The 14,666-nt window shown below is 51.1% G+C and overlaps 1 protein-coding gene across 5 annotated transcripts in view; it reads left to right on the top strand.

Annotated features, from left to right (window-relative positions):
- The window catches only part of MSI2 (musashi RNA binding protein 2), a 255,549-nt gene extending 254,434 nt beyond the window's left edge, over positions 1-1,115 (top strand). For all 5 annotated transcript variants that reach the window (XM_067309908.1, XM_067309907.1, XM_067309906.1 and 2 more), the window contains one exon: positions 901-1,115. Coding sequence is in view for 1 of the 5 variants with exons in the window: in XM_067309905.1 (XP_067166006.1) it covers positions 901-942 (42 nt within the window). In the remaining 4 variants the exon portion in view is untranslated. The remainder of the gene's footprint in view (positions 1-900) is intronic.
- The last annotated feature ends 13,551 nt before the right edge of the window (positions 1,116-14,666 follow it).

Genomic DNA, 14,666 nt, shown 5'->3' with positions numbered 1-14,666 from the left:
GTTTTCTGGGCCGTCAGCCTCTGTAACGCACGGTGCTGTACGGAGCATGCTGCAGATTTATGCTGAGCCTCATAATTCAAACTAATAATGCTGCAGTGACGGCAGCGTTCATCAGATTAATACGTTATAATCATTTTACACTTACCACAACACATCGAGTTGTAACCATCATTTACTGGCCAGCGTTAGAACTCGAACCATTAATGACTTAAAAACAGAAAGTGCTTTTAATGTTGCTCATTACTAATTGAAATAGATTTTGAGGGGAGGAAATGAGCCTTATTATTAATTCCCCCGGGACAGCAGCGCTGGAAGGTTTTTCCTGCGGCAGTGCGGCAGACGCGGGCCGGGCCCGCGGTGCCGGAGGTCTCCCCTTCCCCTTGGGAAGGAGCCGCGGCCGCCACGCTGTGCCCGGCGCTGGCTGATACCTTTCAACTACTTCAGCAGCGCTTTTGGCAAAAAACAGTGCTCGTTTTGCAGAAGCCTTGCAAATGCACGGTCTAGCAGACGCCTTGGGAACTTTTTTTGTGCTTTTGGGCGTATCGAGTCACATTTTGTTGTTCCTAAGCAACGCTAGTGCGCAACTTAAAAAACAAAACAAAAAAGCAAAAAAGCAAAAAAAACAAAAAACAACAAAAAAAGCGCCCAAACCAGCATGTGAAGCTGCTGCACGCTGGTCCAAGGGTGCTCCGAAACGCCGGCGATCCGTGCAAATGTATTTGAAGGGTGAGGCCAGCGCCTGCCGGGCAGGTCGCGGTGCGGCTCCGGGCGCGGGAATGGGAACGGGAAGGGGAAGGGGAAGGGGAAGGGGAAGGGGAAGGGGAAGGGGAAGGGGAAGGGGAAGGTGCCGCCTCGCCGGGCTGACGGCCCCTTCCCGCCGCGCGCGCTCTGCTCCCGCAGGGTCTATCCGGGTGTCCGGGCAAGACGGGGCGCAGTTTCTGAGCGGTCCCGCGGTTGGGCGACGCCGTCGGACCCGGAGCGCTACATCATCCCCGACCACGCGAACCGGAGGTGGCACTCTACGGACTTAGGTTGTTTAAAATCTCGCTCATCATCTCATGAATCTGCTGTACTATAAAAAAACAACAGCTTTTAAAGTATGTATATAAAATCCATTTCTCGTTCGTTTTATTTTCGTGATGGGTTCCCCATCCTCCCCCCTCCCCCTTTTTAAAACCTGTTCAAATCACATTTTTTCGTAGCATTTTGACATAGTCTCGTAGTCACGTAGTCCTAATTCTTTGTGTACCTAGTAAGAGCCTAACCATAGTATAACTGTTTATATTAAGAGTTTTCCTCCTTTTTTTTTTCCCCCCCTTTTTCCTTTTTCCCTCCCCTCCTTTTTCCTCTCGTTCTCTGTAGTTGTTGTTGCTTAAAGGATGCTGAGATGGTAACGCGCGTCTCAGCCTTTCGGTACCAGTGCCGAGCCCGCCGCCTCGCGGGCGGACGCGCACCCCGAGCCCGCAGCAGCGCGGGGCGGCAGGCGGGCGCGCGGGCCGCCGCTAGCTTGCGTGTCCGGGAGCCCCGCGCGTGCTCCAGTAGCAGGTTCTCTAGCCGTTCTTTTCCTTTGTGACGTCTTTGTTAACCTAATTATAGCTATTTTCGGCAATAAGGTAAGGGCGGCAAAATTTTGCGCGTCCTTTTTCTATAAGTGCTTTTTTTTGTTGAAAGAGGTGATATAAGGTTTTTTGAAATTGTGAATTCTGAAAAAAAAAATACTGTAAATACAATTCCATTAACTACATATAAACTATTAAGAAAGAGAAATACAAACTATTTTTGTGATGGAGTCAGTCTAAGGCAGTTTCGCTATGAAAATGGAAGAAAAAAAGTAAAGTTTTAAACTTTTAGATCAACTGCCAGCGCTGGCCCATAGGAGTTAGATTAACACTGTTTAGCTTGCTCTGTAGGTGTGTTAGACCTTCTAACTGTCCTAGCGTCATACCAGCATATTATCTAGTCATATGTGCACAGCTTAAAAAGTAACGGTCTAGTTGTATTTTTAATTTAAAAACTGCTTTTCCCAAGACTGAAAAAGAAGCTACGGTTTTAATATTTAACGCATTTAAAGTTCAAAGCACACTTTTTTGTTTTTTTTAGTTGTTCTTTTAAATTAGATCCACTTGCTGTCCAGTCATTTCAGCTGCTCTGTGCGTCCTACAAAGCTCTGGCAGGGAGGAGGTCCCTCTCCGGTGTTTAACGTGCTGTAGGAAGAGCGGTTTTAAAGCTTGCATTATTATTACCTTTTTTATCCATTATTTTCTGTATTAACAAATTAGGAAAGCAACTTTGTTTTTTGGGAATACCTCAGTGCTACAAGTATCACCCTAGAAGCAACGGAAGATTTTAATTTATTGTAGTTGTAAACAGAATTTTAAAAAAATAAAGTATAAAACATCATTGCACTGTGACTGGTAGGGGAAAAACTGACAGTTTCCTATTTGCACATGTTTAATATTTGGCTGTTATATATATGGTCCTCTGTTGGGGGAGGAAACTTATGAAGGATATTTTTTAATTTAATTTTTTTAATATTGGTAAATAGGCCTGCAACAGCAAAATAGAAGTACAACATGGTAGGTGGCATTAAGAACATACTGTAGTGTGGATATATTTCTTCTTTTTTTAACGTAATATTGACAAGTTTTATTAATATTTTTTTAAATTGTTACGTTTATAAATTTGGTACTTTAGGTACAGCCAGTATAAGACACTGAATGCGACATTTGTTAAAAAGAGCTGCTGCACTCCTATTTTTGTAAATTTTACTAACAAGTAGACTAATGTAGACATTCAATAGACAAGGTAGAGCAAGGCATCTTTAACAAAAACAAGGCACCATACTGCTAACCGAAAGGAGAAAACCTTGTTTTTCTTGTTTTTAAAAAAGAATCATGCTTTTTTGTGTAATATTTTAGGTTTTTTTCTTATTTCAGAACAACCAGGTTTAAGCAAAATGCTGGACGCTTTTTAAATATTGAGACTTGATCAAGTAATAAAATAAATGAATAAAAACAATTCTTTAAAAAATAAAAACTAAAAAAAACAACAAACCAAATTCCCTGAAAGTCAGTGTGTAAGTCAGGGGATTTTTTATTGCTATTTTGTCAATGTTGATGATGTACTGTACTACCAGTTGGTTTTCCTCTCCATTCCCCGTCGCCTCATAGACTCTTCTCTGTTGATCATTGTCGTCTGTTAATAGTGTATAAAATGGCTATCTTGTAAGAGTGCTGTCCTGATGCTAGTGTAGTGAACCCCCCCCCCCTTTCTCTCTTCCTCTTCTAGTACATATTGGTAGGTGTATCGTAATTAAGGTTAAAAATTTAGATGTAGTTATTCAGATTTAGGACCAGTAAGGATAGAACTTTCTCTTATTTAAGAAAAAAAAATGCTAATAATTTGGGGAAGGTTTTCCTTTTCTTTCTTTTCCTTTCGTCTTTTTCTTTTTTTTTTCCTTTCTCTTTCTTTCTTTTTTTTGCTGATCTGATGCGGTTTCAACTAACCAAAGGTCTCACATTGTTAAAAATGCTGGCAAACTCTTAAGGCATTTTGTAGATCCCCACCCTTGACTTTGAAAAGGGGATGTGCCATACTACCTTAAATGCTAATGCTAGATATGCAAAACTGGATTTTTTTAATTTATTTTTTAAAAGAGGGAGGCACGGTATATTAAAACGATTTTACTAAGAGAAAAAAATATTTTTTTAAGAATGCTCAGAAGAAATTGCTAATCTGTGTGAATATGTTTTAGATGTTTATATACCTTTTGAAAAGTCCCAGTGGCCCATAGCACAAATGTCGTGGAATCCGATATGTTTTCGATGTGGCTACCTAGACTAAGGTTCCCATTAGTCCCCCGCTCATCTAGAAATCCATTTCGAAGGGGGGTTTTTGTTCGTTCGTTCGTTTGGGGAGTTTTTTATAAATTTTCAGCACAAAGGTTCAGCTACATCTTTGTTTTAGTCAAGCGCAGTGGGAGAACGCACAGATTTGACGGATATTGCCCTTTTCTTTCCAAATATCTCATGTAGAACTGCTACCCCCGGAGTGACCAAAAAGAGAGCGAGAGCGAGAGATTTCTGTCTAGTTGTGCAAAATGGGCACCCAAAGCCCCTGCGCCGCGCCGCGCCGAGCCGGGCCGGGCCGAGCCGGCGGCGGGCGAGCCTCGCTGCGACGCGCAGCGCTAATTTGGAAAGGAGCTGTAGGAATCCAAAAGAGTTTAGGCGAGCAGGTGATCACCCTCCCCCACGCCCAAAAAAAAGAGAGAGGAAAAAAAAAAAAAGTCATTTGTGATTGGCTTGATTAAAATGAAGCCTGATCTGTCCTTTTTTGTTTCTTATACTCCATAAATGTTCATTTTAAGTTGAATTTGTAGCTTGGACTTTAAGGTAGCATGGCTCTCTTGCTGTAAGTTTTTTTTTCATTGTACAGCGGCATAAGCTGGTGAATGTTACACATCTCGCTAGACTAGTTAAATCATCGGGTAATTGTCAGTAATAATGACCTGAAAGGTGTTGCGGTTTTTTTCTTCCCTCGCCTGCTATAAAACCTGTAATGCTATTTTCATCTTTAGTGTGAATGAGGGCTAGTGACTTCAGCCACCGTTACCTTCCTGTTTCATTTTGCCATTCTCTCAATGCAACATAATCGATAATAAAGCAATATAGTTTACTACATTTTTACTGAAGGCCAGCCATGGTTATGTATGATATTGCATATGAAACTGTTTACAAAAAAAACACTAACTCATAGCTGTCTTTTACGCTATGGAAATGTCTCTTGGGTGGAATTTTCTGGATTTTTTTTTAGTGTTTTTTTTTTTTTTTAAGCAAAATAGTTCAAACAGAAAACAGGTGTTAGTGTAAGCGGAAGAGACAGATTGCGCTGAGGACGCGCGGGCAGACTCTGCGATCTGCGTACGTACGCTGTCGAGTTTCACACGTGCAGAATCGAGTCCGAGCCCATTCCTGTGTGCGAACACTACGGGAGGCGATTCTGTAAAAGCTAAGCAATACTTTAATACTGTAATAAAATAAAAAAAAAAGAAAAAAAAAAAGAAAAAAACTTACCAAAAAACTGAAATAATAAGTCGCTGGCGAAAGCAGCTCGGGGTCGCGGTCGCCGAGCCGCCCGAGGCCGGGGGCTCCGGTGCCGGCAGCGCCGCGCTCCGCACGGAGCAGCCGCGTCCTCCCGGGTCGCACCAGGTCCCAACTCCATCAGTACGAGAGTGCGAGTCTGGCGTTGCGGGTGGTCTTAAACGCTCCTAAATAAACTATGGCACAGTGGCAGGCCTAGCCCTTCCTTTTATACTTTAGTATGAACTGATGAGAACTTTGGTAGTGACTTTTTTTTTTATATATATACATATATATATGTATCTATATATATCAAGCATCTTTCAGGTCTCTGTGTATGGCTTTCTAAAGCCCTGTTGTAAAATACTATGTGGATGGGGGTCTCTCACATCACAGATGTGGAAAGTATAATTTTATATTTGTATTTTCAAATAAATAAGTTTGTGAAAGGTTTCCATCCTCTACTGTGGTCCAGAAATCAATGTGTTTGTCTGACAAAAAAATACAATAAACTGTTTTGAACAGATCCGTGGAGTGCCTGTCTTTGGGGGGGTGTGTGTGTGTGTAAAACGCTCATTTTTGAAAAAAAAAGAAAAAAACTCCCCCAAGGGCACCGCGCCCCCCCCCCCCCCCTTAGTACCTCGTTAGGAGCAAAGGCGCTGCCTGGCCTCGCACCTTCCCAACAGCCGGCGCAGGCATCCCAGGATGTTCCTGCTTTTCCCTTGCACGGAGCACAGACAGCCTTTTCCTCCCACACACCCTTTTTTTTTTCTTTCCTTTTTCCTCCTTTTTAATCTTAAATACTCTTTGAGTTTTACCCCGGGTTGGGCTGGGTTCCAGGAACCACCCAGCGGAGCGGGAGAGCTGGGCGGCTGCGGGAGGCGCGACGGGACCTGGCGCCCAGAGGCAGCCGATGGCCGCAGCCTCCCCACGCTGGTTCCCCCACCACCACCCCGCGACCCACCCCGTGATCCCCCCCCCGTGATCCCCCCCGTCTGCCTTGAGAGCCGAGACTTAAACAGCAGGAGGGATGGAAAGGCATCCAGCGGCTGCCGTCCTGCTAACCCTAATAGGTGTTCTGCAGTTATTTTTTTGTATACACACACACACACACACACACACACACACACACACATTATATATATATATAAAAACATATATACACACATACATGTACACACATATATATACACACACATACATATATATAACATATACACACACATACATGTACACACATATATATACACACACATATATAACATATATACACACACGTACACACACATATATAACATATATACACACACATATATACACATACACACAATTATATATATAAAACATACAACATATATACACATACACAATTATATATATAATTTATATATACAATCATATATATAATTTATTATATATTATCATTTTATGTATATAGAATATGCACAAAAACATGTAACACACACATATACATACATGCACGTGTGTGTGTGTGTGTGTGTGTATTAGATGATATATACAAATAAATATATACGCACACACACGGCACACGATGCCAGCAGCACTTTGCCGGGTGCTTTGTCACCCTGCGCAGCCCCGTCGGGGCCGCAGACGCCGCCGTGCCCGGCTCAGCATCCCCCGGGATCGGGCTCCGGGTGCACCACGTGCCAGGGCTTTGGGCAGGCGCTGCACATCGGTGCTGCTCTAACTAACTAACTGCTATAAACGCCGGGTTTCAGTCCCAGCCAGTGATTTCTTTTTTTTTTTTTTTTTTTCCCTTTCTTTTCCCTCCCCCCCCCCCTTTTCTGCTGGTTTTCGCCCCAAAGCGCAGCGGGCGCAGGCCGGGGCCCGGCTGCGCGGCGGCAGGCCGGGGCGGTGCTGGCTGCCGGCTCGGCGCTGGAAAGCAGTCAGCACATCAGCCCCGTAATGGGATTGATGATTAGTGAAGCACCGAGGGAAAAATTAGATTAGGAAAACAAATGAAAATAACTTCGGAAGTAGTGTTTATTCTGGGTGGAAGGCGCTTCCATCGCGAGGGCTGCAGGAAGCAATTTGACTGCAATCCAGAAGAAAAGGAGCCCAGGTCTGGAGCACATTAGTGTGGTGGGAGGCCGGGAATAGCAGCCACTTAACCCTGTCATTCAGCAAACATTAGTGAATTATGAGTGTATTATATGTGGGGTTATGTGCTCCGCGCGCTGCCTGCCGGCCTGCCGGAGCGGCACTACGGTGCTCGTGGGGGTCTGTCAAAATGTAAGTTTTTATGCCAATGCTGAAATAAAAACAAGATTTTGTGTTCGCCTCCCAGCTACTGAAATCAGACGGCAGCCAAAACCAGAGCTGTAAAATAAGCAAAAATTTCCCTTCCCTGTCAAATTAGTGCCCCGATAAAGAAAACAAGGGATATAAATGTGATTTACTTCCCCTTCCTCCTGTCATAAACGTTTACGGCTGAGCCGTACCGGCGGGTTGGCGGCGGCACCCCCCCCCCCCAAAACCGCTGCTTTTGGCAGCGCAACCGGCCCCTGCCTGGGGCTGCACCAGGCAGCAGAACCGCGGATGGCAGCTGGGATCGCGGGAACTGGGAGATGCCGCTGCCGTGGGCACCTCAGGCTGCCAGGATGCCCTGCATGGCCGGGATGTCATGGGGGCGTCTGGGATGTCCTGCACAACCGGGATGCCCTGTGCGACTGGGATACCCTGCACAGTCGGGATGCCCTGTGTGCCAGGATGTCATGGGGGTCTGGGATGTCCTGCGTGTCCGGGATGCCCTGCACACTGGGATGCCCTGCGTGGCCGGAATACCGTGCGTGGTCGGGATGCCCTGCACACTGGGATGCCCTGCACACCGGGATGCCCTGCGTGGCTGGAATACCATGCACGGTCGGGATGCCCTGCACACTGGGGCACCCTGCACACCGGGATACCCTGCACACTGGGATGCCCTGTGTGTCCAGGATGCCCAACCGCAGCCGCCCGGTACATGCAGCATCGCCGCGATGCCGGTTCGTTAACCTGCCCCGGGCACAGGCACCCGCTGCCGCGCTGCAGCCCGCAGCCAGCCGTCTCGCGGCTGCGATCTGGCTGCACAAACCGAGCCAGCATTTATTAAGCACCAGCTTAAGCGCTTCCCTTCATGGCCTGGCATTAATAAAGAATAATAAAGCAGGGTGTGTTTCGCAGTGCGTTTGTTCGGCAGCACGTTGCTGCCCACCGCCCCAGCAGCACCCGCTGCAGCCTTTTTTTTTTTCCCTTAAATCTGAATCTGTGCTTACAATGCAAATAGCAACCTGCCCCCCCCCCCGCCCCGACCCATAAATTGTGCTACATTCAGTTATTTTAGAGATCACAAGACACGAACCGTTATACGAGGCTTTAGCCTGCAAGGGTGCCTGAGCTGCGCTTGCCTGCCTGGGCGTACGGCGATGTCAGCGCCTGTGTAGCGAGCCGGATTGTAATTCATTAGCTATTTGCAAAGGGCACCGATACTTGACTTCATTTTCGAATCAGTCAAAGCCTGATTTCCCTGCTATTTACCTCCATTGCAGCCGGCTGTAATTAGCTGCAGCTCAGACTCCCACAGGTCAGGGCTGGTGTCTGGCACTTGAATCCGCTTCCCGGTAATTTCATGTCTGCTGGGGGAACGAAAAGAAAATTAAAGTTTCTCTCCAGCATGTGCGAAAAGCCCCTGTCCCCGGCGGCGGGGCGGGCAGGGCCGTGCCGGCTCTGCACACAGCGGGAAGCTCCAAGAGGTGACCCGGAGCCACGCTGGGGGCGGCCGGAGCCCCGCGTCTCGCGCGGAGAATAGAGCCGGGAGTAGGAAAATATTTCTAGCTTATGCTTTAGTGTCAGGTTGTGATTTCCCTGGGGGGGGGGGGGGGTTCGTCCCACAGCCCTGCCTGGAGGAGCAGGTGATGCCGGGGCCCAATTCCCGCACTGCCAGTGCCTGATTCCCACACTGCCGGTGCCCGATTCCTGCGCTGCCAGTGCCTGATTCCCACACTGCCGGTGCCCGATTCCTGCGCTGCCAGTGCCTGATTCCCACACTGCCGGTGCCCGGTTCCCGCACTGCCAGTGCCCAGTTCCCACGCTGCCAGTGCCTGATTCCCACGCTGCCAGTGCCCGATTCCCGTGCTGCCAGTGCCCGATTCCCGCGGTGCCAGTGCCCGATTTCCACACTGCCAGTGCCCGGTTCCCGCACTGCCAGCCCAAACCCCGGAGCAGCGCCGGGCGCGGGGCCGGCCGTGTTGTGGTTGCTGGTGGAAATCCGCGGCGGCGGCGCGGGGGCGAGCCATCTGCGGCGGGCAGACGGGCGCCTTCCCCCGGTGCTGCCAGACACGGCTGTAAACACATCCCTCTTCCGCGCCGGAGCTGTTTGCATCAGATTTTCACAGATTTTTTTTTTCCTTGTGTATTGTGATAAGAGAACCATAAGGATTCTCTCCCCCTCTGTTTCTTTTTTTAATATACGTTAGTATCAAGGATTTTAGGTTCTTATTATCTGCTTATCTAATAGGAAACGAGCTAGAAATACTTGAGGGGAAAAGGCGCATCTTGGGACAAATCATGGCGTTACGAGACAACCCAAGGCCTTCAGCGGCACAGATCAAGAACGCACCCGGAATATCCTTGGCCTTAAGCCCCTGCATGGGCAGAGCAGGATCTCTGGTTGTCACCAGCTTAGCCGTGGGGACGGCTGCAGCTGCACCGCGGGATTTGCACGTTGTGTGCAAAAGTGCAAGGAGCGGTGCAAGCGCGCGGCCCGCGCACGGCGTTGGCGTCCGGCCCCGCGCCGCCCGCTAATTGCCGTGACATATGGAGCGTCACTCGCCCGGGAGCGGGCGAGGGGCCCATGTGCGCCACGCCAGCTCGGCAATCATCGCTGATTAAAAACCAGTTAAAGAGGCAATGAAGACTGAAACGTGCATTAACCGCGCGACCCCCATCTAGAGGCAGCCGTGGAGAGACGGGAGCGATTATGAAATCGCCACTTAAGGCATCACCCCCGCCAGCGCGGAGGTTTCGGCAGCGCTGCAACGCGCCGGCCGGCTGGGCCCCCCGTGTTTGCAAAAAGCCGCTTTGCTCAGCTTCGGCGGCAGCATCCCGGCAGGACCCGCGTGCCCGGCTCCGGGAAGGCTGCAGCCGCTTGCAACCTGCGCGGTGAAACCCTTCACCTGGGCGGTTTCTGGGAGGAGCCGGCACTGAGCGCCGTGAGCGGCTCTGCCGCGCGCGGGCCGGGCTGCTCCCTGGCTATCTCGGCAGGCACTTTGGGCACCTCGGAGCCTTGATTTCGCATGAGCAGTTAATCTTTCATTTTCCGCTAATTTGAGACACGGCAGTGACCGAAACCTAACGAGCTCTCGCATTGCAAGTGTGCAATCGCCCGGGGTTTGAACACCGCGGCGAGGGGAGGCAGGGGCAAGAAGTGTCGCTCCTTGAAGAAAAAGGGCCCCATTTTCCAAAAAGGAGCTGGATAAAAGCGTTTCTCCGTTCCGGTTACCGCACCGCACTCGCAGCTCCTGACAGCTTTGAAAATGGGCCCAATCGAAATCATCATTTCATATTGATTTGGGGTCTTTTTCCTCTTCCCTGCCCTGACAGCTTTGCGCTGAAGGTGTTTTCAAGTGTTACGGCACTAGAAGGCTGAATTTCCCCGGCCAAGGCCTCCTTTCCAGGCTGGCTGCTCCGCTGCCCCTTTCCTTCCCTGTGCGCCGAGGCGGACGACCGGCTGGATGGGGCAGCGAGTCCCCGGCCCCACACGCCACAGGAAAGGGCTCCCAGGCCAGGCACCGCGGGAGACGAGAACGGGTTTATTGCACAAATGGGGAGAAACAGCAACAATTTAGCACGCGGCAAGTGCCCCCGGCGCCGCCGCTCCCAGTGCCGGCGCCTCCTGCGGAGGGGGGCAATCCCGCGGATCCCCCCAGGTGCCGTCCGTGCCGCATGGGCGGCCTCGGGAGACGTGTCCGCCTTCGGGAACGTTTCTATTCTTGCACGGAATGGGCTTATTTTAGGAAAAAAGAACCCCAATCTGTCATTTTCCAAGCACTGCGTCAGGTGTGCGAATTGCAACCGGCGAAGGAAAGCAGCCCAAGAAACCGCTTGCACCTTCATTTCGGAGCCTTCGGGCCGGCGGGCAGGACTCCCGGCGGTGCATCCCTTCTCCGTGGAGCTTGGCTCGTCCCGCGCGTCGCCGCTCGCGCCAATCCAAGGCAGACGCGGGCCGAGGGCGGCCGGCAGCGAGCACAGAGGCGAAGGCTTCGCCTGCCGAGGGGGCGCGCGGGGCGCTGCCATTAGCAATCAGCGTTTCGGCGCCGCGCCGCCGCCCGCGCCATAGAAAATCAAGAGGCAAAATGATCACGTCGCCAGCGCTGCGAAAGGATTGCTCCTTCAGCCCTATTCTTCTGCTAACAATTCTTTGGCAGGGCTGAAAATTCAAAAGCTCGGGGAATCAGAAAAGAATTGATTGGATTCAGAGCCTCAGCCGGGGCCGTTTAACGCGCCGGTTTTTGCTTGCTCTACGTACAATAGAAGCTGTTTGAAGGCCGGCGGTTCCCTTCCCTGGCAGAGGGAGCCGGCGGCGCCGAGCGATGCACAGGGGCAGCAGGAGCCTCCCGACCCTCGGCTTCGCTGCGGAAAGGGGCCACAGGCACCAGCCGCCAGTTTTTGGGGCCAGGAACAAGCGAGGGCGGCCAGGGCAAAACCCAAGGCGCCAAGCACCGTGCTGCGCTTTAACTGCTGCAAAAGCCAGCGTAAAACCCCGTGTAAAGCAGCCCGGCGCGGGCACGGAGACCAGGCTGCCCCGGCTCTGCCGGCCGCACCGCGCGCAGGGCTCCCTGCATCATCCCCGCAAAGGGGCGCCTGCGCCTTTAAGGCTATTATATACTCTTAATGAAGTCCGCACGCTCTCTGCTGACACAGCGGGGACGTTTAAAACCACCACCGAGGCTGATGACTTGATGTGTTGACGAGCAAGTCATGTTGCTATAATAAGAAGTGTTTATTTGAATAATAAGGTCAGGGAGTTAAGTAGTTGGTATTCCACTCGTATGAAGCAGTTTGCACAGTGTCACTAATAATTAAAGGGGTTTTTTGACTAATCTAGTTGCTCTTCCTAAATATACTCTACTCTGTTCAAGAAACTCATCAAAGCAGCGAAGTGATCTTCGAGGTTATTAATCTCCTTTGCTCCACAGCTGGAGCAAATTTATTTGCTTGAATTAGCATGTAATAAACTTATAATAAAGCTGCCATATCCCTCGCTTTAGAGATATAGTTTGCGTAATGGGTAGTTAAATCTAGGTAATGTAGCAATAGTCTTTAGACTCGGAGATCAGAGCAAAATGAAAAATAAAAGCCCCGTGCATCGCCGCGCTGTCTGCAGCGCCGGAGCCGCAGGGCGATTTCCTCCGGGCCGGGCTGCCGAGGAGGTGCAGCCTCGTGGGACCCTGCAGCGGCCACCGAGGGCGGAAGGGGACGAGTTCCCCTAGGGAAATTAGGGACTTGCGGCGGCGCCAGCGCTCCCACCAGCGCTGCTGGAGGCTCCGGGTGCACGTGAGCCGCCGCCACCGCTGGAAAGGGCCTGCGGGAAAGGCGTAAAGCAGCTGGAGAGGGAAAGCCAGAGCCATAGCAAAAATAGCTAAAAAAGGGAGGAAAAAGGACAGGGGTATTAGTGCAAAGGAAAGCTCTCCCCCTCTTTGGGCTTTACAGCTCGCGGTGCCTCTCCAGCATTAAATCCTCCCTTTCGCCTCTGCGTGACACCCGCTGCGCGGTCTTTAAGTAATAAGAAAGGGCCCAACGTGGGCTGATGCGGGGAGGCAGCGACGTTCAGCCCCCCCCTTTCCCCTCAAGGGCTGTTATTCCCCGGGCCGAGCGGGAAATCGTTTTTTCTCTCTCCATTTTAGTCCTTTTCTGTTTTTGCTGGAGCCGCTCGGTGTTGTATAAGGGCCTGGGCATTAGCCAGAGGTGTCGGAGGTGTTAGACAAGGTATTAAGGAGGTGTCAATGGCGAAATAGCTGGGATTACAGTAAAGCCTAAATAAGGTGCAAAATAAAACCAGAGGTGATAAAGTCATTGATAAGAAGAGCTGGAGGAAAAGAGGCGAGCAATTATTTTCCATGCCGGTTGTTCAGCCCCGGAGTGCTTTGTTTGTGCCTCGGCGGCGGCTCGAGCACCGTCCCTGCTTGCTGGCGCGTCCCTTCGCCCCTCGCGCCGCCGCGTTGCGCCCCGCTGCCCTCCCCGGCTCCGCGCCGCGGGACAACGTCCCCGCGCCGAATGCGCCTTCCCGGCCGAGTTCGCTGCTTTTCGGCTCGGGGAAGAGGTTCATCCAGATCGGCCAGCTGTGGCCGGGACACAGCAAGCGGCACGGCACGGCACGGCACAGCCCGAGCGGTTCCTAGCATATCGCTGCGCTTTGCCGTCTGCTTGCGCGCCCAGGGCTCCTGCGGCGGTCGCCCAGGACCACCGATGTGTCGCCTCGCTCCTCCTAATTAGCACGTTTTCAATTCATAACTTTTTAAATGAGCGCCAGAGCGTCTGCTCGCAGTACTGCCTGGGACAGATGCCCCCTTTCAACGCTGCATAAATCGGAAGAGCCACCGCTATTCCCCGCTTCCCGCCCCGGGCGCGTGCGGGAAGGGCAGCAGCCTGCTCCTGGCTCTCGCGCGCCGGCAGCAATTTGCCGTCTGCATTCCCGACGAAGCCGCGGGCGAGCCTGGCTCCCTGGCTGCAGCCGCCTTCCCGGGGGAATTTCTCCCCGTTCAGTTTAGCGACAAGCAGCGACACGTATTTATGCGGTCTCGGCTGCAGAACACCCTTCAAGGGTTTTAACGGCGATAGCAGGGCTGGTTCTGCAGGAAGGGAAAGGCAGCGCTGCCCCAGTCCCACCACCAGCGATTCCCCGGCACCTCTGTGTCCTCGCATGCAAAATGGGTAGAAAAATTACCACTTTTGCATGGCTGCAGGGCCTCATTAATATGTTCATGAAACACCTAGAAATCTCCGAAGGAAGGCAGTCTGAGCATGCAACAGTTGGGAAAAGCATGCTTTTGTCATTAAAAACCGCCTCTAGCGGTATTTTGATTTCCCTCCGACACAAGCTTTTACGACTCTGCTGACACCTTCTCCATCAGGACTTAAATCTACCGCGGCGGCGTTTGAGCCCGGCTCCTTCGTCGCCCCAAAGTTTCACGTTCTTCAAACAGAAAGAGCAAAGTGCAGCGACGTGAGCAGCAGCCTGCCCTGGATTCACTCGTGGGGGTGCTGGGAGGGTCCAGCTGGTAAATGAGGGAAAATACCCGCTGCAAATACTGCAGAGCGAAGCTCACCCTCGCTTGGCAGGATGCACCCGGCTCCGGTTCGGCCTGTGTCCTTAGTGCGAGGCATCCAGCAACCTCCCACTGCCCAAAGGGGGAAATATCCCTGAAATGACAGACGAGCTGCGCTGTTAAAGCTGCAAATAGACGGAGCAATCTTCCCGCCAGGCCCTTCTTGCTGCTCTGGCCGTTACCCACAGCTGAGCGGGCTCTATTTTGGGGAAGAACCCTTGGTTTTGGAGGCCATCGCCCTTCACGTGCTGGGAAAGGTGCC

Source organism: Apteryx mantelli, chromosome 22 (genome assembly GCF_036417845.1).
Source record: "Apteryx mantelli isolate bAptMan1 chromosome 22, bAptMan1.hap1, whole genome shotgun sequence".
Classification (NCBI taxonomy): Eukaryota; Metazoa; Chordata; class Aves; order Apterygiformes; family Apterygidae; genus Apteryx; species Apteryx mantelli.
This window is presented reverse-complemented; position numbering and strand designations above follow the sequence as displayed.